Source organism: Corvus cornix, chromosome 1A (genome assembly GCF_000738735.6).
Source record: "Corvus cornix cornix isolate S_Up_H32 chromosome 1A, ASM73873v5, whole genome shotgun sequence".
NCBI classification, from domain to species: domain Eukaryota; kingdom Metazoa; phylum Chordata; class Aves; order Passeriformes; family Corvidae; genus Corvus; species Corvus cornix.
Genome location: NC_047057.1, coordinates 71,650,837 through 71,673,539, shown reverse-complemented (window position 1 = coordinate 71,673,539; position 22,703 = coordinate 71,650,837). Strand labels below are relative to the sequence as shown.

Sequence of the window (22,703 nt, the reverse complement as noted above, 5' to 3'; positions counted from 1 at the left end):
TATTGATAACAAGTTACGGGCGTGGATGTAGGACAAAGGGAAATAAATGTAACACCCTACAAGACAAAATCAAATTTGCTAACCTAATAGTGTACTGCCCTCCACCTCCAGAATCTCACAAAACACCTCCTGGAGATGACCATCAGCTTCATGCCAAAACTCCACTTTTTCTTAAACTAACTCTTGGCCTAGTAAGTCTACTGCCATTTATTGAGCAGGTCTATTGTGTCCTAATTTACTGAAATCAAGACAAAGAATAACAACAGTCAATAGGTCCATACTTTTGTTTTAGAGCTAGAAACATGTAAGGACTAGAACCCCCTGATATCATCAATGCTTATACTGCCATAGTTGATATAATTCCTAAACCTGAGCAGGTAACTAAGGGAAGACTGAGTTAAGAAAATATAGTTTGCATCTCCCACAAATAGACCAAGATTATTCAACTTCTCACACAGATCTGTATCTGCAGGTAATGCATACACAGAACATGATTGCAGGATCTAAGTTTCAGGAAACAAATACCAGCATTTTCTGAGTTTATTTCAAGGCTACTGGACAGACTCAGAGCTGAAAAGGTAAGGGCTGCTATTGCTACAAAGACAAGTAGATGAGAAATTGTACTAAGAGATCAAGACTCTGCAAAAGTGTGTGACTGTAAAGTTCATGAGCATTCTTCCTCAAGGATTTCCTCTCAATGATTCTTACAACAATTGTTTCCAGTATCTCTACCTGCATGGATGTGGATCCTGGTGTGCTTGCACAGATTTTTGCAGATAAAGAGAAATTCATGAAGGTACAACACATTTATATACCTTCATTTTATTATCATGAAGGTACAACATATTTTTCAACAGCCATAGCTATTGTTTCCCACTAATACCTCTCAGGCATTGCACCAGCATTCAGTCAGGATTACATGTGTGCCAAGCCTGAATGTGGAAACCAAACATGGTTTTGAATTGCAATGCAAAGCATACAGAAAAGAACGTAACTTTGGAACCCCCTTCCATGTTGTCATGGGTTAGCAAGCATAGTCCCGGAAGGGACGTCCTGGCTAAGGGGTGCTTACAGCTTCCTCTGGGACCTGACAGAACCTATCAGCTGGCCAGTTTGAATATGGACAATTCTCTAAGCCACTTAAAGTTGTGACCGCCTCTGTGATGCACACTTAAGAATAGACAAACTCCCCCCACAGCTCTCTCTCGTTGCTGGTGCTGGGACAGGTGGCTGCGGGCCCCGTGTGGGGGCCAGTGGGCCCGGCCAGGCCCTGCTCGGGCCAGGCCAGGCTGGGCCACGGCCATCCTGGAGCCGATGAGCCCTGTTCCACCCACAGAACACCCCCCACAGCCCTGCTGTGGGCAGATGCGGGGCTCCCCCTCTCCAGTGTGGCCAAGATTCAGCTGAAGCTGCCCAGCTGTTCGGCAAAGATCATGTGGCCAACATCGATAAGTGAAATTCCAGCTGCAAGGCCTGGGTGAGATTAATCCTTTTAGTGCTGTGAAGAGCTGAAAACCTGAGGGAAGAGAAAGAGGAGATGCTTAAAGCTGAAATTCTGTTGTAAAGCTATGATGTATCAGAGCACCCATTGCAATTTCATGAAGGCATGGGGGGTGGAGCATTCAACTTGTACTTGTGAGCAAAAGCACCTGCGCTGAGATAGGCAGATGCTGAAGCAGCTGTAATTTCATGAGAAGTTTGAACAGGGAGAGATGGAAGCGATGAGGACTTTTGCTCCAAATGGAACAGGAGAAGACCTCAGGTCCTAGAGATACTCCCAGAGATAGTCCTAGAGATGAAGATGAGGAGGACCCTTTGCTCCCAGGGAAGGAGAAGGGCCTCTGTTCTTAGAGATGAAATGCTCCCAGAGATGGGTGAAGAAAACTCTTGTTTCTGAACAGCTCAACCTTAATATTGTACCCTAAAAACTTCAAGAGTGGACCCTCGAAAGCAGTTGTGGGAAAAGCTGCAAGTCGGGGGAAGGGACTCACATGCGAGCAGAGAACCAACCCAGGCAGCTGTCTCGTTGTGATAATGTTTTCACAGCATGAGCAAGAGAGACTCCTCTTCCTAAATGGACTGAACAAGGTTATTATGGAAGTGATAAACAGACTGAACATCTCAAGGGTTGTCTTTTTACATTGTCACTGGGAGAAGGGAGAAAGGTGGGGGGGGAGGAGAAGTGTTCTGAAGGTGTGGTATGATTTTTTTTCCCTCTTTTAGGTCTGTTAATAAACTTCTTTATATTCTTTCAAGTTTGGTGCCTGCTTTGCGTTTCTCCTAATTCTTATCTCACAGAAAGTAAACAGTAATGAGTATTTTGGACCAAACTACTACAACTAAATTGGTGTTTCTGCCTGGTTACAAACCCAACCCGCTACACATGCGAACGCATGTTCTGTTTGCTCAAGAGACTCACTTACCTTTGATACAATTGAAAAAGTAAATTAAAAAATCCCTTCCAATTTAGAACTTAATCTCATGGTATTATGGTGCTATAGGTGTCTTCTAACAGTAAGAAGCTATTTAGAACAGAAACTACAAGATGAAATATCTGTGTGTTTCAAAAGCTTTAGAAAGGGCAACACAGTAAATAGTTAAAGAAAAGGGAAAGGCAGGCAAAGTCAGCTGGGATGAGTGTAGAAAAAGCTGCTGGGCGATGTGTGCTCACCTGCTGGGCACATCCTCTTCTGTCCCTTTGTCCAGCACGCTGCTCAGGTTGTGCTCTGCCAGCGTCTCCTCGGGAACCTCTTCCAGCTCCTCCTCCCGCTGCAGGGAGAGCCGGTAGTTCTCCAGCTCGATGCGCTCGGGAGTGCCGCGCAGCCGCTTGGCCAGGCTGGGCTCCTCCAGCCCGTTCACGTTCGAACCTAAGAGCGAGCCAGGGAATAAACAGTAAATGCAACAGGCAGAACTGCACACTTCTGAGAAAACTGAGCGACTGGGAGAAAAGGGGCACGAGGCAGAGGGAGGTAAATAAAGAGAGAATACCTTATGTCATTATCCTGTTCGCCACTACTGGGAAGCCAGACTGCAAAAGGGAATCTTAGTGGTTTTGGCTAATAAATGCTAAAAAGAATGTTAAATGTCCTAGTTGAGAGAGGAAATAGGGTCATTTTAGCTGCAAAAGTTAGAGATACAATGAAGTCTATGTGGTAAGTAGTGGGGAAGGCCTGGGCACAGGCTGGATGTATTATCTGAGACACAGCAGGAATGCTGTGGGGCAATCCTGCTTCATGTTAAAACTGTTACCAGCCAAGGGAAATCTACAGAGTGAAGGAGCAAGACAATACTGTTACTACTTAAAGATGAGGGAAGGAATTGAAAAGGCCCATTTGGAGCAAGTTTTAAAACTTTTTATAGACTTGAACTGATTTACTTTTTAATCAGAATTTGTAATGAAATTAATCACAGGGAAAAAGCTCAGAGAGACAGGCAAGCAAAAATCCCAGAAATCCCAAAAAATTGCAAGGATATGTGAACAAGACAGTTGGAGAAAAGTACTGAGAAGCTTCACTCACAGTAGCACTCAATGAATTCTATTCTATCCTGCTTTCATCCATTTATTTTTTAAATTGTAATATTTTAGCTTGAATAGCATGCCTCTGCTGACCCCTTACCCAGCTTACTGTTCACAGAGCCCATTATTTCCATGCTTTTGTTTTGCTTTGCTGAACAAGCCAACCTTCTTCTCACAAGATAAGCTCTTCAGTGCACTGATCATCCCCTAGGTCTCTGCACCTGTCCCAGTTTGGATTAATCTTTCCAGAACCTGAGCGATTAAAGCTGAACGTGGCTTTCCAGATGAGGCCTTATCAGTGTAACAAACAACCCTGCCACAAATCTCTCATCTGATTCATGCTGAGAACACACCTGCCTATTTATATGCCATATAATACTGGTGGCTTACGATGTTTAGATCTTTCTCCTTCTTTGTTTCAACTGATAAGCACTCTGTTGGTAGCCAAAATTCTCAACATCTTCTCAGTGCATGAGCTGGTACTTTCCATTATTACATTGCTAAGTTTAATCTTACAGCTGGCAACATTTTGCAGTTCTTAGTGAACGATGTGCCTGTCCTCCTCTGCATTGATGAGGGTTTGAAATGTTGCCTCAGCACTGAATTGCATTAGCAAATATTTTCCTTTTTTTTTTTTTTTGGGCTGGTAACCTTAGTGACAGTATTACAAAGATCAGTCCCTAGATCACTTTTTGGGACACTGCACAGTCTGTAGGTGACATCCAACCCCATTATTTCCTTCTTTAATAAAACCTCTCATCTCTAATTTAGGCCAACTTCTTAGCTACTCACACTTCATGTACTACTCCCCCATTTTATCCAGTTCCAATAATTATTTCCATGTGTCAGCATTCCTGTGCTTTACTCAAGTCCAGACAGTTTAAATGCACTACAATTTCCCTCATGGAGGTATCAGTTTGACAAAAGCTGTCAAACCAGTCCAGCACAGTCTCTGGTGAACCCATGTCACATTTTATAGCACTTACCTGCATGAGGTCAAAGGACTTCCCTTGCAGAACTAGCAGGTTTTAGTTATTCCTTAAAAGGTGTTATACCTACTGTTTAACTGATATGTACTTGTTCAGATCAGCTTTTAAAGTTTTTTGTTAGTTTTGTTTTCTTTTTAGTTTTTTTATCTGCAGGACACACTTCTGTTACCCAGTGGTCACATAGTACTGCCCGAATTAGACAGTCAAAGTACATCAGGATAGCTTGATTTCATCACAGATGGTTACCACAAAGCTCACCATTTCATTTTACACCTCTTCCACTCTTCTGAGACAAAGACTATTTGCTTCACTGTATTAGTCCTCATTTCCCAATCTTGCTGCACACTCTTTTGCTCCTATGTCTGTCTGATTGACTACACATAAAATTGCATTTTATGTCAGCTCCATCTTCACTATGAACTCACTTCTACTTTCCCTTACCTTGCTTTTACTTATATGCTTAAGAAATAGAGCTCTTTGCTTTGCTTTCCTTTGTGAAGTCTAAGCCAGCATGAGCTTTGGCAACATTTACTTTATCCTCACACATTTTAACCTCCAAGACAGTTTTTGTTTCCTTTCTTCAGCCTTTGTAGTTTCTCACTTTATTCCTAACAGGTTTTTTTTCAGGACAGCCACTCACTCAGTACCACCTTTGTATTTCACACAAAATTACACAGGTCTTTACATAATTAGTGGCATCTATTTCCAGCCCCCCTCCTGAAAGATGAAATCTCAAAGACGACTGCCAGAAGTGTTTTTCTCTCTTTGTTAGTACGATTTAACCCTTCTGTGATGTGGGCAAGTGGCTGTCATGCTTTTTGCTGGAACTACAGAGCTTCTTCATGGTATAAACAAATAAGCTTGGTCAGGTGGCAGGTGGGAACACCGCCTTGCATTTCCAGGGATACTCCACCATTTCCTGCTGCTAAGTCTCCTGTTGTGCTTTGATTTGCAAAGTTTAGAGGAACTGGACTGCCTTTTTCACTGGGATTCACATTTCATTTCATTCTCTCTCTTGACGGTGATACCAACTCGGCCAAATCTATTTTTGCAATCCGTGTTACATTCCCCAGCCCTGAGTTCACAGTAACAGGGGAACTGACCTCGAATTTTGCTCTGCCACTTTGGCTGACAGTGAAGAAACATAGGACTCTGGGTAACACAGTAACACCAAGGTCAGGGAAAACAAACAGGGAATATACTGAAATAATGATAAAATTAAAAAAGGGTTTGTACTAGTCAGAACTCTTTATACACACAGAGCTGTCAGCAAGCTCAGCTGCTTTAACAGGAACATCTTTCCACAAGCTGTTTTTAACTTATTCTCTTCTGATGCAAACCCTGACATAGCTACAAAGTTCGCAAGAAGAAAAAGAACTCTGAAAACCAAAGAGCAAGAACTTTTATCCATCTGACATTATTTCACTCCTTTTGTTTTCTAACTATTTTAGGGGCTTTTTGTCAGCCTTTTCAAAGCAAAAAAAACCCCAAACCAACCAACCAAGCAAAAAATAATCGCCATATAATTAAATTAAATGCAATAGAGTTCTTAAAAAAAAGGTTGTTTCAGTACTCCAATATCTAGTGTGGGGAGAAAGTCTGGCAGCAACCACTGTAAGGTAGAAAAGGACTGAAAATCAAGCTGACATCTGTTTATCTGCATTTCATGAACACACATGATCCTTCAGGTAAGTTTTTCAAAACACAAATCATCACTGCCCTTCTCATCACAAAGACCCAGCGTGACTGGTACACAGAGAATCAAACAAATTCTATTACAGCACAAGCTCTAAGTGGGAGTGACTCAGTGCAACTGTGTTAAAAATCTTAAAAGGTGGAAAATCAGCCTGAACTTTAATGCAAAAAGATGTGCTCAAGCCAAGATGTCCTGTGAGCTTGACAAGCACTCCGTGCTTTAAAGTCTCAGAGTTGGAAGGGCACTTCCAGAATTTCCTCTAATTCATTTATATATCCGTACACTTGAGATGCAAGAACGGTCACATCCCTCCACTTCACTCTGCCAAGAAAACAGCTCTGCATCAGAGGATATAATACAGAAACTCCCCTGATTACCAATCTAAGCATGGGATTTCTAGGAATTTGCACTACATGGACCATTTAACCTACTTCACCTATTAGTTTTGTTTCTAAAAGATGCCTGTTTCTAAAAGATGCCACGCATTTAGCCCACCTGGCTGTCCGCAAAGCCACGGTCCAGCTTGTTACCAAATATGAAACAAGAGAAATGCTACTGATAGCCAACTCTCTGCACCGTGAAGCCATCGACTGCCAGAAGGAAAAGCACTGCACAAACTTATGTGAGATGAAATAAGTGTGAGACACAGGTATCACTGAAGTGTTCAGACGATGGACAATTTCGCCACTTTATGCTATAAAATTCACACCAACTAATTTGATGCTACAAGAAAAAAAACCATAAAAATAGTACAATAAAAATATAAATAAGACCGAGAGATTGCCTACTCTCATTTCTCCCTCATATATATATGGTGCTAAATGCATGGGCAAAGTCTATTCCAATGCAGTTCTTGCAGACTTGAAGTTCCTCTGGAGGGGAAAGCTGCCTCTCTCCAGTCAATCTACTGTATTCCCCTGACTGTTTTGTAGCTTGCTGGCAGAAGACAGCTACAGAGTGCACTCAGCCAGTACCTGAGCTCCTACTTGGTCACTGCATCTGGGCCCACAGAGACAAAAGTCAGCAACCATTCACAAGTGAGAGAAAAAGGGCTGATGTGGCTGCACTTGCCAGGAAAAAAAGCTGTGTTACTACCCAGAGAGGGGAACTACCTCAAAGCCAAGTGTAGCTTCTTGTACAGTCAACTGAGCAGCTAAAAACCCACTAACAACATCCAAAATAGGACACATTTTAAATCTGACTTTACTTTGGAAGAGTCAGTGGGCCACGAACATTACATAGATCATCTGAAGGGAACTGTTTTTCTTAACAGGACAGGCTGCTTAGCTGCTGCATGAAAGCTGCCAGAGCCCTTTATTTATCCCAGCTTTGACAGAGCTTGCCTCCTGAAATAAGTGTAGGATCAGAGATAACGTTCCTAACAGAACCACCACTCCTTGCCTGCATGAGCGTGTCCTATTCCAGCAACTCTGGCAATTCCTAGAAGGCTCGAGCAGCTCCTCTTGAGAGAGGATCCTATCTCAATTCACCTACACTATTACCTTGCTCCCATGGGCTCAATGAAATCCTGCCAAGGTTACTCCCTGACACAACACTTCCATGCTGAAGATGCAGGAGAGAACTGGGAATCTGAGAACAATGAACTCTTCCCAAAGGGAAAATACCTGTCTATTTTACTAGAAGCTATTTTTCAATAATCATGCAGTACCTCTTTAGATTTGCTTTTCTTAGCTTCCAATCTTAATATCTAAGTTACATGCCATCGCTTGTCCAGTATTTTGGACAGACTTAGCTGTGGCCCTGGGGAGTTATGGAAATTCAAATAAAGGAGTCTACTTTGAAACATATGCAAAAGGGGGAAGGAATTAATACACTCTCAGGAAAATCTTCATTATGGATTTCTCGGAGCTTGTGGTTTTGTGGTAATGTGAAACACTCTACCTGTTTGTTTTCACTTGTCTTTTCCAAACACTTCAATTACTTCTACCTCCACACAATTGTTTGAGAACACAGCTGTGTCAGATAAAGCAACCCCTATAAAAACAGCAGCAGACTGCCTATGACCAAGTACTGAAAAGGGAGATGGGAACTTTTCCAAGGGAGTTTAAAAGTGATGCAGTGAGCTCTGAGTTTAAAATGCTGGAAGTCCTCATATTCCCTTGTCATTAATTTCTAAGAAATACCTTTTGGGGTAAGGTTTCTGAAGTGTGCTATCAATTCAGCAAACATTATCACTGAGGTATAGAGAAGGCAGCAAGTGAGATCCAGCAGTATTTTTAGGCTTCTCATTTTTCATCTGTGTTCATGTCACACTGAGTTTCAGGATTTTCCTGGAAGTTTCACCCTCACCCACTTCAGTTGCATTAACTGCCTGATTGTATTCCAACTCCACTTCTCATCCAAGGGCCTCAAAATGCTTTACAAGTACTAGCCTACTAAAACAAACCTATTTTGGAAGTAGGTAAGTACTGTAGAGTCACTGAACAGGTCCAGACACAGAGATTAAATACCAGCAAGGCAATCTCACAACAGTCTGGTGGCAGTGCCAAAAACAGGCTCCAGAATCCACAACACCAAGCACTTCACTCTCAACTTCACTTTAAGTCAAGAAAAAACACTTGGATGTAAGGAAGTGCCCAGCACTGTGAGCACAATAGAAAGGAAATCTTGGTATCGAGGCTCATTGTTAGATGCTGCACACATTCAAACAGCAAGCCAATTAAGACATTCCATTGAAATAAGTGCAACTGATTGCTTCTGAAATCCTTTCCTTAATCCTCTCAAAAATTACTATCTGGACACTGTTAACAATTTCTGTGCTGCACAGTAACAGATACATAAACCATGTACACGGCAACTCTAAACTGGCTTCAGAAAGGTGTCAAATGGAGTGGATTTTTTAAGGGTTAGTAAGAAGTTCAAAGTTTTAAGTCTGGATTCACCTGCCCTTTTACATTTATCTTCCCTTTAAGAAAATTTCTCCAGGAAACCCCTGGAAAGAGCCCAGCAGATCTGGTGCATTCTTGTCAGTGCTTGTTTGCACAGCCTCACATCACAAACTGCAGAACTGCACATTTCCTGGTAGGATGGCCTGAATTTGGGTAAGCACATCCTCAAAGACAAAAGGGGCAACGCAACACCTCTGATGCCATGATGATTTTTTGCCTTTTCTTTTATACCCTTGTTATACCTTTTTACAACTCCTGTATTCTCAGTGCTTTTGCCTACATTCTTGGACTCAGCTTGTCAAGCTGAGAGACTGAACATCTCAGAAGCTTTGTAGCTAGGGATGAGTGTGCCCCAGAGCCCAAGGTCCTCTCCAGAACACATTCTGTAAACCAAGATAGAACCATCCAGGGGAAGGTTCCTTGGGGAGAGGGGCTCACTTGAGCCTCTCATTGGGGAATCTTTGATAGATCTGCTAATTAGTAACACCTATAATGTTACACCAGATATTTTGGGGTGGGCATTGTGGTGTGCATGGAGGTGCATTCCACCTGGCCGTGTGCACCTAAGGATCCTTAAAACAAATACCAAGGTAAAATCCCTTTTTCCCTTCTAACCATGTTTGACTCATTTATTTGAATTTAAATACTTAATAGTATCCCAGTTTGGGCTGGGATAGAGTTAATTTTCTTCCTGGTAGCTGGTACCATACTGTGTTTCGGGTTTAGTGTGATACAACACTGGTGACACACTGATGTTTTGGCTATTGCTAAGCAGTGCTTACTCTGAGTCAAGGACTTGTCAGCATCTCATGCTCTGCCAGCGAGCAGGTGCACAAGAGGCTGGAAGGGAGCATGGCCAGGGCAGCTGACCCCAAATGGCCAAAGGGATATTCCATACATAGAATGTCATGGCCAGAACATAAACTGGGGGGAGCTGGCCAGGAGGGACTGATAGCTGCTCAGGGATCAGTTGGGAATCAGTCAGTGGGTGGTGAACAAATTGCATTGTGCATCAATTTTTTGGGGTTATTCCTCTCATTTTCATTACAATTACTATTATTATTATTATTGTTGTTGTTGTTATTATTATTTTATTTTGCTTCAATTATCAAATTGTTCTTATCTCAACCCACAAGTTTTACTTTCTTTCTGACTCTCCTCCCCACCAGGGCTGCTGGGGGTGAGCAAGCACGCAGCTGTGTGGTACTTAGTTGCCAGCTGGGGTTAAACCATGACTAGCACTCATCAAATGTCAATGTTATTTTGATACAATGCCTCAACTTTCTCTCTTACTATCCTAGGGTACTCCCAAGCCCTCGGGAAGTTTGAATTACTCAGCTGTACTAAGAAGCCATTACATCTTGAATTTCCTCAAGTTTCCCGTTTGATCCATAACACACTCTGCTAAATATAAAAGGCCTGAATTCAAAGAGGACAGTATGATAAGAAAAACAAAGTCTATTCACAAGCAAGATACCCAGTATCCATGCATAGCCATCAAAATGTGCTCAAACCTGAAGAGAGCCCTCCTGAAATTCTCCTGTAATGCACGTGTACCAATCCTAACAGTAAATAGTAACCAAGCTTTCTAGAAGATGTGCTGTACTGAGTCAAAGCTCAGGGAATTGTAAATGCAAACTGGCTTATGATGGACTTGATCAATAAAACTGTCCTTAAACTGATTAGCAACCAATATTCTCAAGACCTCTGCTACCATGTCAGGCTCAGTCCCCACCACATCAGTCTAGAAATTCTTCCCAGCAAACTGGGGACCTAAACAGAGAAATGGGGAGATTGAGCTGTACAGACAGAAAGGCGTTTTATCAAAAAATCCTCTGATGCAGAAGTACCCAGTAGAGTTATCAAAGAACCACTCCTAGTGCTGACCAAGAAGTTTTACAGCATTACTTAACTCAACAGCACATGAAATAAAAATCAGTGAGATGGTGCCCTAACCAATGAAGAGCAGAAAGCTCCCCAAAAACCCCCCCAAAACCATTATAATGTGTATAAGAACAGCTGACAGCTAAAATACTCAAGGGATTCTGGAACAGACATCCCAGAAACAAACATATGAAGGTGTAAGTCCTCCTCCACACATTCCACAACGTCCAGCTAGAATTAAGTTCTCCATTCTCAGATACTCTCAGTAAATGTGGAAGCTCGTTCTCTTCATAATAGTGGAAATTAACAGGACTGGCTATTGAATGAAAACTTACACATTTGTCTTATGGGTGTTGCAATGCTTTCCCTCACTCCCCCCATTATTTTGGTTAAAACAGACTTCTAGAATTCCCAAAGCAGACACTGACAAAACAGTTGCTTACTGCATCAGTAGGGCAGAGCTTAGAAACAGCTGGCAATTGCATTGGTCTGACCTTTCTCTGGTTTTAGTGGAAGCAACCAGAAGTGAATATAATTAGCCAGTTTAAGATCAAGGTCATCTGTAACTTGTATTTATGTCTTGGAAACAAACAGAAATTCATCTAACTTATACTGTAAGTTATGTTGGAGAAATAGTGTTCCCCATATGCACATGCATGAATGAGCAGCTTTTTGTAATGAAGGTTAGGAGTTCAGTATATGGTTTAACAACACAGAAAAGTTGTCTTCCTTACAGCAGAGGTATAGAATAACCCAGGAATATGGCTATTTTTGACTCCTGGAAAGCAGCCAGTGTTGTCACTGGTGGGTGGAGAAGAGAATCAGGGGAAAGGAGGTATTAGGTCACCTAATCCAAGCCCCAGGGAACACTGCTAAGCTCTATATTCCTTATTACATCTCTTCTGGCAGAAAAATCTTTGTTTGTACAGAATTCACTTTTACTGCTGCCCAAACATGTTTCCAGTACTAGAGATACAATATAAGTTATGCAGGGACTTGAAGCCTGTGAATCACCCAGCAGCACTGGTAAGGCAGTAACCTATTACCAATCATTCTCCATTTTGCTGGTATCATCTAGGATGTCAGAGCTCTCTCTGGTATTTTGATCAGCTCTGTCATATGTTGCCTGGCCTCATTTCCATTCTCTGAAAGAAGAGGAGTGTGGGAAAGCTGAAGAGGATAAAATAACATTACTTTGCAGGCATAAATTTTGTTCTGGAAGCAATTCAAGGTACGGTACCTCAAAGAACCACCTGGGATGAGGCACATCGAGGGACTGGCAGGGAGAAAAAGGAAGAAAGAGAAAAGGACATACTAGATCCTAAAATCATCATGACTTTGGTTGATGTGGTTTTCCACTTTTTGAGTGGAAATTCTCTTAATTTTTGTTAAGTAACTTAGAAATTGCTATTTAAGATTGATTGTCCAGTTATAATCCAAACTGTAACACCTTTTATGTTGTTACAAAGAGAGCCTCTGCTATCTTTTATACTACATAACCCTTTGTACAGTTTATTTGTTGTAGCATCTACTTCTTGCCACTCATGTAGCAGATCTCTGCAATCTCTCATTTCACTGTCAGGGATCAGGTGATTCCCACTGTGCCAATCACACCAAGCCAAACCAAGGGTATTTCCACCTAAAAGTAGTAGTGGAATCTTTGCTGGCAAGTGCTCCAGGCACGTGGCTCAAATCACAGAAGGCAAAGGCAGGGACTAGGGGGATGAAGAACCACCCAATGCAGAAGGTTTGAGAAGGACTTGGGGTGTTGGTGGACAAGAAGCTCAACATGACCTAGCAATGTGCACTCCCAGCCCAGAAAGCCAAACGTGTCCTGAGCTGCATCCAAAGCACCGTGGGCTGCAGGGCAAGGGAGGGGATTCTGTCCCTCTGTTCTGCTCTGGTGAGACCCCACCTGAGTGCTGCATCCAGCTCTGGGGGCCCCAATGTAAGAAGGACATGGATCTACTGGAGCAAGTCCAGAGGATGCCACGAAGATGATTAGAGGGATGAAACATTTCTCCTATGAGGAAAGGCTGAGAGAGTTGGGATTGCTCAGCCTGGAGAAGAGAAGCCTCTGTGGAGACCTTAGAGCAGCCTGTCAGTACCTAAAGGGGGCCAGCAAGAGAGCTGAAGAGAGACTTTGTACAAGGGCATGGAGTGATAAGAAAATGGAGAATGGCTTTAAACTGAAAGAAGTAGGTTTAGATTGGATATCAGGAAAAAATTCTTTACTGTGAGGGTGATGAAGCACTGGAACAGATTGCCCAAAGATGTGGACGCCCCACCCCTGGAGGTGTCCAAGGTGAGGCTGGACAGGACTTTGAGCCATTTGGTCTAGTGGAAAGTGCCCCTGGTCAAGGGCAAGGGGTTGAAACTGAACGATCTTTAAGGTCCCTTCCAACCCAAACCATTCTATGATTCATTCTATGAATCTTTCAGTACAAATTTTGGTTATTTTTAATAGAAACTGGCACTCCTAGTTCCACCTGGGATAATGGACAATATTTTGATCATTAAAGAAACTTAAAATTTTATCATGCAATTTTATAATAAAAATGTGATGTTTTCAGGTTCCTGTTCAATTTGTGATCAGATGCAAAACACCACCTGTGAACAGCTATCTTCTTTCAACTACTGAGCTAACAACCATTATAACTCTTCTGTGGCAACATCCTACAGATTTCCATAATCACTGGATCTCAGAATATATTTAGATACTAAGCACATCTTTACCTAATTTCTCCCATTTATGTCAAGATTATCAGGTGCTGCAAATGGAACAGGCTGAGATCTTAGGCTGGCAGTTACAGGAAAATAAAGTGGGGAATACTTGCTTTAAGTAAAAGATCCACATAACTCCAAAAAGTTTCAACATCTGCTCCCCCATTCTGTTGCAGACTTTTCTATTATCTACATTTATATCACATACTCTTGTGCCACTTGTAAAGCAACTGAATATTCCAAGCAATCCAGAGCTTCACACCTTAGTGGAATTTTTTTTCCTAGAACTAGGAAAATTCTTGTAATTATATATGTAGCTAGTTATATTAAAAATCTGGCAGAGTTCCAGAAAGAAAGCTTCCAAAAGACTTACTACTGATCAAAAATAATTTACACATCACTTCTGATGTGTTTTCACGTCAGCCTGAAAGTATTCGAAACATCTCTTGGGTAAAAAATTCCTATTTTTAAACACCTCTACCCTCAAGCCATCAGATAAACGTCTAGAACAGCAGAAAGGAGGATTACAAAATTTTCCTAAAAAAGCAAACACAGCCTTCTGGGATGACAGCAAACATAAGAAATGTCAGACTAAACATACATTTTTGAGAGAAGATGTAAGCAACTAAACAGAGTGCAGCAGTGCCATCTCATCCTTAAGATCATCTGCCCAGTTTTGCTTGGAAAGCCCAAGCTAAACTCCACATTGTCAGGATCAGCTCAGCAACTAATTCACCTTCCTCCATAAATACACTTCAAAGAAGCAGGAGAACAGCTTTGATGTTGACTCTGGATTATCTACTCCTTCCCTTGAGATTATTTCTATTTGTTTTGGTTTTGTGGCTTTTTGTTTTGGTGCTTTTTTTTTTTTTTTTGGTTGGTTGTTTTTTTTAATTTGGTTTTCTCACCTTATTTCTTGCATTTTAAGATACATCAACTACACACCTTAATATATTATGCTGCTGATCACAAGCAGGTGGTAAAATTATAACTCCCTTGTTTTAATTTGTATTCATTTTTATGCACTCATTATTTTAGAAGTACCTCCTTCCACTTTCTCACCACTGTTACAGAAGTCATGACACTAGAAAAGAGCCACAGGAACAGAAACAGAAAGTATGAGGTATTTATGTGGAATTAAAAGAGAATGAGGTGAGGATTGTCTCTCCTACCACTGATGCACTCGGTTACTCCAAGTTTTAGCTGCAAACATGGCTTCCTACACTGGTACAGCAAGAAAGTCTGATTTCTACTCTGATAGGGATGATCTCTGGAAATGCACCTCCCTTCATCCTTTTTTTTTTTTTTTTTTCCTCTTAATTCATGAAGCAAACATTTGATTTCTGGAGAGCTTATATGTAGCTGCAGGGTTAACAGCTTTCCTGACAAGGAACAGCTGAAGCTGTTTGAGTGGTACATCAAAATGACATTTCTAGTTCATGCACCAGCATATGATGTCTTACACTGAATGCTGATGGCTCCTCCTCAGAACTGAAGGCCCATCTTAACCTCAAAACTGGCACTGCTTAACACAGCAATGAAAAATTAAAGGCATAAAGCAAAGGCATAAAGCAATTACCTTCCTCCAAAGAAGGAAATTTTACAGACATGACAGAAGTGGTTTGTGGTTTTAGTTCTGGGACTACCATTTAATGTAACTACTCTGGCCAAATATCGTTCACAATCAAACTTTCAAAAGTCAGCTGCTGTTACAAGCTTTTAGCTGCTGCTGGTGCAGCACGAAGCACAAGAAGCATGTGAGGAAAAAATACAGAACAAGTCCCTAATGTAGACTAACCCAACATATTTTTGAGAACAGGAAAATGAAGCTCAGAACTATGATCCAAGTCTGTTTGTCATGGTGAGAACATCACAGAATAGGCTCTCAATGGCCCGAGGAAGGCAGGTCACCTCCTCGTGTGCAGTTCTCCTCAGAAAAGACAACAGTCCAGCTAGAACAAGAGACACAGGATTTGGCTACAAAACTTAGTATTTACCCATATTCTGTCTTTTCATCACAACAAAACATGCCCCCACTGCAGCAGATCTACAGCAAGAGGAGGAACCAGAGCCTGTCAAGACTCTTATCTGTCACACTACGTGTCCCTGTTCCCCCGTGGCTGTGACTGCCTTGCTCACAGAGTGAGACAAAGACCTCCGGCCTGCAGCAAAGCACACAAAACCACCTCCTAAAGACACCAAAATCTGTGAAACCACTATGCTGAGAGCACATGTACCCAAAGTCAGCTTTGCCAAAGCAGTAGAATACCTAGCAAGGAGGTCCTCAGCAGGTTTTCTACAGCAAAGTCATGCTGTCTGTGCAATGTGTGCCCTGCACTCCGAGCTAACCACAGTGTAAAAGCAAAATTGAAAAAAAACCCCACCATAATCCAGAAAGAACCTGAAAAGTAATACTTTGCAGCGACAGATGGCACATGCCATGGAGCTCCCCAAATGGCTGTTGTGTTTGAGCTTGCTAGATCTATTCATTCCACTGTCCCCCAATTCTGTATCCCCTGCAGCATCCCTCACCTGGAACCAGAGGAGGGACAAGGGGGAGGACAAAGAAAAACTCAGAAACCTGAAGTTTGTTTGGAATTTATTCCCTTGAACATTTCACACAGTTGAACAAAAAATATCTCAATTTCACAGCAACAGGGAAACCACGTGTTACATAATTCAGAGACACACACACCCAAAACAAAAACAGGTTGAAAACAACTGCATAAATCAAAGTCTTCAAAGGGACTATACAGTGGAGACATGAAGCCTTTCTGAGCACTAAATCATCTCACTTGAACATTATCTGTCACTGAACTTATTGTATGCTCAGTCCCTCCTTTACTCTGAGGGAAACAATCTCAAAATAGTATTACTCAGATTCCACTTCTCAAAAAACCAGACATTTTAATTCTGCAATTAAAAGAAAAAACAATCCAACTCCTTCACACAAACTTAATACTATTTTTCTAAGACACAAAAACATTCAATAAAGCTCTTAAAGTGCCCAGAAAAATTCATATCACCCTTTGGAATATACACATACAAACAACAAATATTCCAGTGGCACAAGTCTACAGGTCTGAAAGCTAGAGAGAGGAAGAGTTGGGAGCCTCGTTACTCCCCAGAAAAAGTGTTCTTAGCAGGATCCAGCCACGAGCACAAACTCAGCACATTGTTATTTTGGATATATCCTTCTCAGTCCTCAAAATGTTTTTCAGGATTTTTCAGTGAAACTCCATCAGGTCAGCTGCATCTCCTACTCTTAAGAACAAATAACCTTCCCATCAGGCCTTTTTCTTTCCAAATTTTCTTCAAATAGCTGATCCTTTAGCATTCTCCTTTCCTTTATGCCAAAGCCACTCAAATCCTGATAAGAACACTGAAAAGGAACATGATGGACTGGGAACAGTCAAGCACTTATCCTAACAGATTCCTGGCTTGTTATTGAGGGATGATTCACTGCACACTGAACCCTGGTTCTAATCGGGCAACCCGTACACTCTCCTCAGCTTCCAAAAATACTGGCTCTGGTTCTTAAGTTTGTATTGTAAGTGTTCCAGAGAAAAATCAATCTTCCATCAGATCTCTCTGCAGCTGAACAATACTCCAATAAAAGGGGTCAGTATCATGTGCCATGTCCTGCTAAACACACCACCACGGCTCCTCTAAACAGGTTAGACAATATTCAAGGCACGCTAGTAGAAGAAATAGCTTTCATCCCAATTTGGTGGTGCATCCTGAATTAAGACTGTTTTCCTTTTTGTTTTTTTACTTTTGGCAGGGAAAAGAGTGGGATATGTTTGTAAATGTTCAGTGGTTTAAAATGAAGGCACCTCAAACTGAATGTCATGTCACAGAATTTGTTTGCTGTTATCTTCTGTAATTTAATGCTTAAACCAGACCAAATTAAAACAAGAACAAAACCCAAAGGTGAGTAATAATAAAAAGAAGTGACCAAGTAGAGGATTTCATGAAGATGTTTGTTTGCACAGCAAACAGTATTGCTTTGAGCTAAATCATTTTCACAAGTAAGGCATGTTCAGTGTATGCAGAAGGGTGAAGAGGTAATGCTTCTGAACAATAGAGGCAATGTTTATGAACAAGAAGCTTATTCCTAAACAGAAATATATATTTGTATTTTTTCAGACACAAAAGTTGAATTGTGTACAAATAATATTGGATACATTAAAAAATATTCCTTATACTTGTACAGACACTTAAGATTCTTTTGCAAATGTGGCTCAGATAATTTAGTTCAAAATTTAATTTACTTTACATGACATTTAGAGGAAACAGCCACTCTTTCCTAGCTGTCCCAGCCAGCTAAAGAACTTCCTCGTGTATATTGCTCGCTATATACAACAGTACTTGTTTAGGGGTCTACTGTTAAGGGCTTTGCTCTGAATATTTCTCCCTGAAAACACTTAAGGCACATCCATAGGAGGATTTTAACTTTTCAGATTGCATGCCTATACAATATACACTATATATTTATGTGGCATTAAAGCAAAAGTCCTAGTACCTCTACTTTGTATTGCATTTGCCAGTTTTTCATACTATCGCTTATATTTGATTTCTTAATCTCTCACAGGTCAAGTAACTACAGCAAAAGATCTCATGACTTGCCTTTTATTGCTGTGCAAGTATGAGTTTCCCTAGGCAGTCTTTCCTTTATGAACTTCCTACTGCTGATAGGGACAGAAATGCATTATTGTGAAAACACGAGCCTGAAATGGGAAATATTTTACAACAAAACATTGCTGGCTAACATCACCCCAAGGAGCATATCATAAAGCTGATAGGGGTAAAGACTGTTCCAAGTCCATCTGTTAAGAAAGAGCTGAAAACTCGGAAATATATTCTTACAGACCTTTAGAACAAACAGAAGAACAGCATTTGCATTAAAAGCACATTAAAACCATATAAAGTACTGTAAATAATATTCAAAAAAAAAATCCAAGACACAGCAGTTACAGATTATCAAAGGGAGAGACAGTTGAAAAGCAAAAAATTTTTGTTTGTTTTTTTTTCTTGGCAATAGCAGCATTTTGGCACAAAGGCAAATGCAGAAGATAGAGAAAAACACGCAGACAAGGTACAGAGAAAGTTACAGAATCTACCACAAGCATGCCACAGTTGAGCGGGACCAAAAGCACAGTAAGAGCTGTCCCCAACTTCCCCTTCCCAGAGAGAATGGCAGCCACTGCCCAAAAGCTTGTTGCCACTTCCCACACCAAGGGGTTCCAGGAGCCAGCGTGGCTCCAGGGCAGCAGCCACGCGGGCTCCCTGCAAACCCCTCACAAAGAGGGTGACTCCAGCTGACTGCTGAACAAACCTCAACTTGCTGATCACAGACTGTGCCCTGCAGCTATGGCTGGACAAGGGACAGACAGGACACACCAAATGCCAGCTAGGGCTGTGGCCACCCAGGGAGGGGCTGACACCCTTGAGCAAAGTTAATACATGCCAACCAGGTTAGTGACACAGCACAAGAAGGGGCTTCTTGTGACCAATCTCACCTCACCTGACTAAACCTGCTGATGGCTAGTTTGTGGTTGAATGTATTTTAAGCATTAAGCTGGCTAAAAAAGATTTGGTGGTATAGCAAAGGGGGCAGTGAACGTAGGGAGAAAGCCCACGCAATTTACATCCATTTGGGATTTCATGACAACTAAAAAGCAGGCCTTGCATGAGCCACCACAAAGCTCCCTGAAACAAGCACTTTTGGTAACTCAGGGCTGAATTTAACTCTCAGGTATAAAATTTAAAAATGGCTGGCTTTTTATATATTCCATAATGGATGCTACTGTTGTGCACCTTCCCTTTGCCTTCTCGGCTATCTTTACATGTCCACCAAATATCAAACCTGAGCATGTTACACACTTTTCTGTTTTTAATTAATCCTTTTAGGGGCAACTTACACTCCACACCAAGATCTACCTCACTACCAAGGATAGCTCAGACCTCAGGGCTTGAAATTGCTATTGCCAAATTCCATTTGGTGGCACTTGCCCTAAAGGAAGTAAAACACTTTCAGATGTATGACCTGTACTAGGTGAGTCACCAGAAGTGAAGGCTTGGAAACAGCTCTGCCTCGTCTCCCTCTCAGATGGGTTTTTGCTCAAGGTATTTGTCTAGTTTACAGTGAAAGCTTGCAAGAAAGCATATACACAAATAGTTTAAATTCAGGAGTTACACTGAGATGTAATCTTACAGACTCCTTTTAATTATTTAGGAATAATATCCTGTTGTTCCACTGCATAGCTAAGCTTTTAATTCAAGAAGGTTTGTTTTGTTTTTTCAAACCATAAATAACTGTAAAACCCAGCTTTCCTGACCTACCCACCCAGCAAGAACAGGAGCTGAAGGTAGGCACCTCTAGGACATGACTGCTACTCTAACAGAGAACTGACCTGCCTTTAATGCCACTGTGGCTTGTTTTTAAAGTACATTCCAATCAACTTCCTCCTGCTTCTTAACCATTGCTAAGTCAGTAGTTCCAAGATATACTTCAATCATACTGCACAAAGAAAACGAAACTCAGCCACTAATGGTGTTTCTTTAGCACAAGAGGCACTGCTCACCTCTCCTACCACTGAGTGTACTTCTGCTATGCACACACAAGAATGCACCACAACACACTGCCTGAAACATGACCCAGCTAAGCTGAGGATGGTCCTGATGCACTTTGGGCACTGCAAGGGGCAAAGCTTTAAAAGGTCCAAAAGCCCTAAACATAATGCTACAGTTATACACTGCTTTAAACAAGCAGAAAGCAAACAGAAGGAGCCCTAGATTTCAAGTTTTGCCATTAGACAAAATGGTGTCTGTTCCATCTTAGCCCTCTGGAAGTACTACAGTGCTTCTACAGGATGGTGCCACCCCTACAGAAGGACACGTCTGATTTATAGCTGACTTATATCTGGTTTACAGAAGTTTATCACAAACTGTGCTCTAGTGTTTGCTCTACTGAGTGATCATTTAGGTGCTACTTGCTGAATGTTCCTTTGTAAAAGTAATTAAATTTGATTTGCTGGAAGGCCTAAATCAAAGGAGATTTTCTGCCAGCAGTTGCTGTGATAAACTAACTGATAAATGTAATTAAAATCTCCTTCCAATTCTCATCACCTACAGCTTCACTCCATGAAATACCTTATTCTCACATCGGTTGCCTGTGCATCAATAAATATTTTTTCTATTCATCTTTGTTTTTTGTAGCTTGGAGCATATTCTTAAAGTTTTTTCACTTCCAGAGAAAGAAATTTTAACTCTATCCAGTTATGCAAAAAATGCTGCAGTTAACGCATCTGTCCATAGCATTTTGCAAATATCATTCTTCCCTACCTTCTTCCCTTTTCTCACTTTTGCCATATGGAAATTACACACATACAGAAGAGGAAATCTTGAAAGTAACTACACTCCAATAATCAACTGCACACACTAAGAATAAATTTCTGTCAGACTGCATTCAGTTACAATCTTAGAAACACTTGTAGAATACTATAAAGTCAAAGAACACCATGATTTTTATTTGCTCCTGTGTTGTCAAGGTCCTCTCGAATGGCACTATGAAAACATTCTTTTCTCAAAGTACTGCTCTAAGTATGTTCTCTTTTCTAAAAGCAGCTGATTTAGTTTATCCAGAGTCTTACAGAGCAAGTACTAGAAATTAATATTTCTTCCTTTTTCTGACATCATGAAATGAGCACTTGGGGGCTGGGCAAACGAGCATTTGTAGCACAGACACTTCTCTCATGTTAGAAGGAATTAGAACTTCAAGTTAAAAGGAAAAACTATGTCACAGTAAGACACACACATTCACCACCCCATTCCCAAAGCCACGGCCAGGAGCAGCAGAGATGCTGGCAGAGGGAAGAGCACCATGACCTGCCAGCACCACGAAATTCAAGGGGTTTAAGGAATCCAATCCCATTAGCTGTCAGACACCCAGAATTCCAAAGGAGGCACAATCCAAAGATAATGGGATCTTTCCCATTCAAGTACCAGATTAATGAAGAGAAGCTTGGGAGAACGAGAAACCACACCCAGAATTCAGGAAAACACAGAAATCCAGTTTGTGAGCTATTCCAGTGCTTCAGAAAAACTTTTAATTTCACAAACACTGAGCTGCACACATTACAGGGCTCTTTTACCTGGGCTGACCCAGAGGAGACCCTCAACTGAGCATCTGTGTTTTCCTGGAATTCTTTCAAATAATGTCCTTGAAAGAACTGAGAACATCTAGGCCCCAAAGCCACAGCGCAAAATCATATATTGAGATTTCCACGTAACACACAAAATTCACATGGCACTGCAAAAACCAAACGAGTTACACAGCTCAAAGTTGGGTCACATGAATGCTTACTGGTCAGCAGGCTGCCCACAGAATTCCCCTAGGATCTGCCCGAGAACTTCTGACTGGACATAGAGAAAGGGAACCCCAAATGCCAGCAGCTGACACATGAAAAAGGAGTCCAGAGGGTTCTGGGCTACGTGGTGCCCAATGGAGGAGACTGTGCTGTGCAGGCGCTGGCTCACCACCCTAACTCTGCCCACGAGGCCGAGCGAGTACTGCACCACCCTGCTAAAGAAGGAAGCGGAGCTACCTGGGGCCCTCTCTGCTGAGGCGGGGATGCTGTTGGCCCGTCCGCTCCCATCGCTGGCCATGGCGTCCTGCAGAGGTCCCTTGGTGTCCTGGAAGAACGTGGGGCAAGTTAAATTCACGTTAAAATTGAGATTGCTGTATGTACTGAACATGCTGAGCTAGGAAGGCATCCAGCTTGCAATTGAGATACGCCGCAACCATCACATAAGGCAAGGGCTGGAAAACAAGCATGTTCCTTCTCAGTTTGAGGCTTTATTAAAGCTCTGAAAAACAAACTGGATATCCAAGAAAGTCAAAGCAGTAACATCTCTCAAAAGTCTGCTCCTCTGGGAAATAAAACAGGTACCATTTTAAGGGTTTATTTTTGGCAGGAAGG

The 22,703-nt window shown here is 41.6% G+C and overlaps 1 protein-coding gene across 6 annotated transcripts in view; it reads right to left on the bottom strand.

Annotated features, from left to right (window-relative positions):
• MICAL3 (microtubule associated monooxygenase, calponin and LIM domain containing 3) overlaps positions 1 to 22,703 on the bottom strand; it is a 162,990-nt gene that overhangs the window by 47,000 nt on the left and 93,287 nt on the right. For all 6 annotated transcript variants that reach the window (XM_019288722.3, XM_019288724.3, XM_039571041.1 and 3 more), the window contains 2 exons: positions 22,329 to 22,416; positions 2,672 to 2,867 (listed from right to left, as the gene is read on the bottom strand). In XM_019288722.3, the coding sequence (XP_019144267.2) occupies positions 2,672 to 2,867; positions 22,329 to 22,416 (284 nt within the window). The remainder of the gene's footprint in view (positions 1 to 2,671; positions 2,868 to 22,328; positions 22,417 to 22,703) is intronic.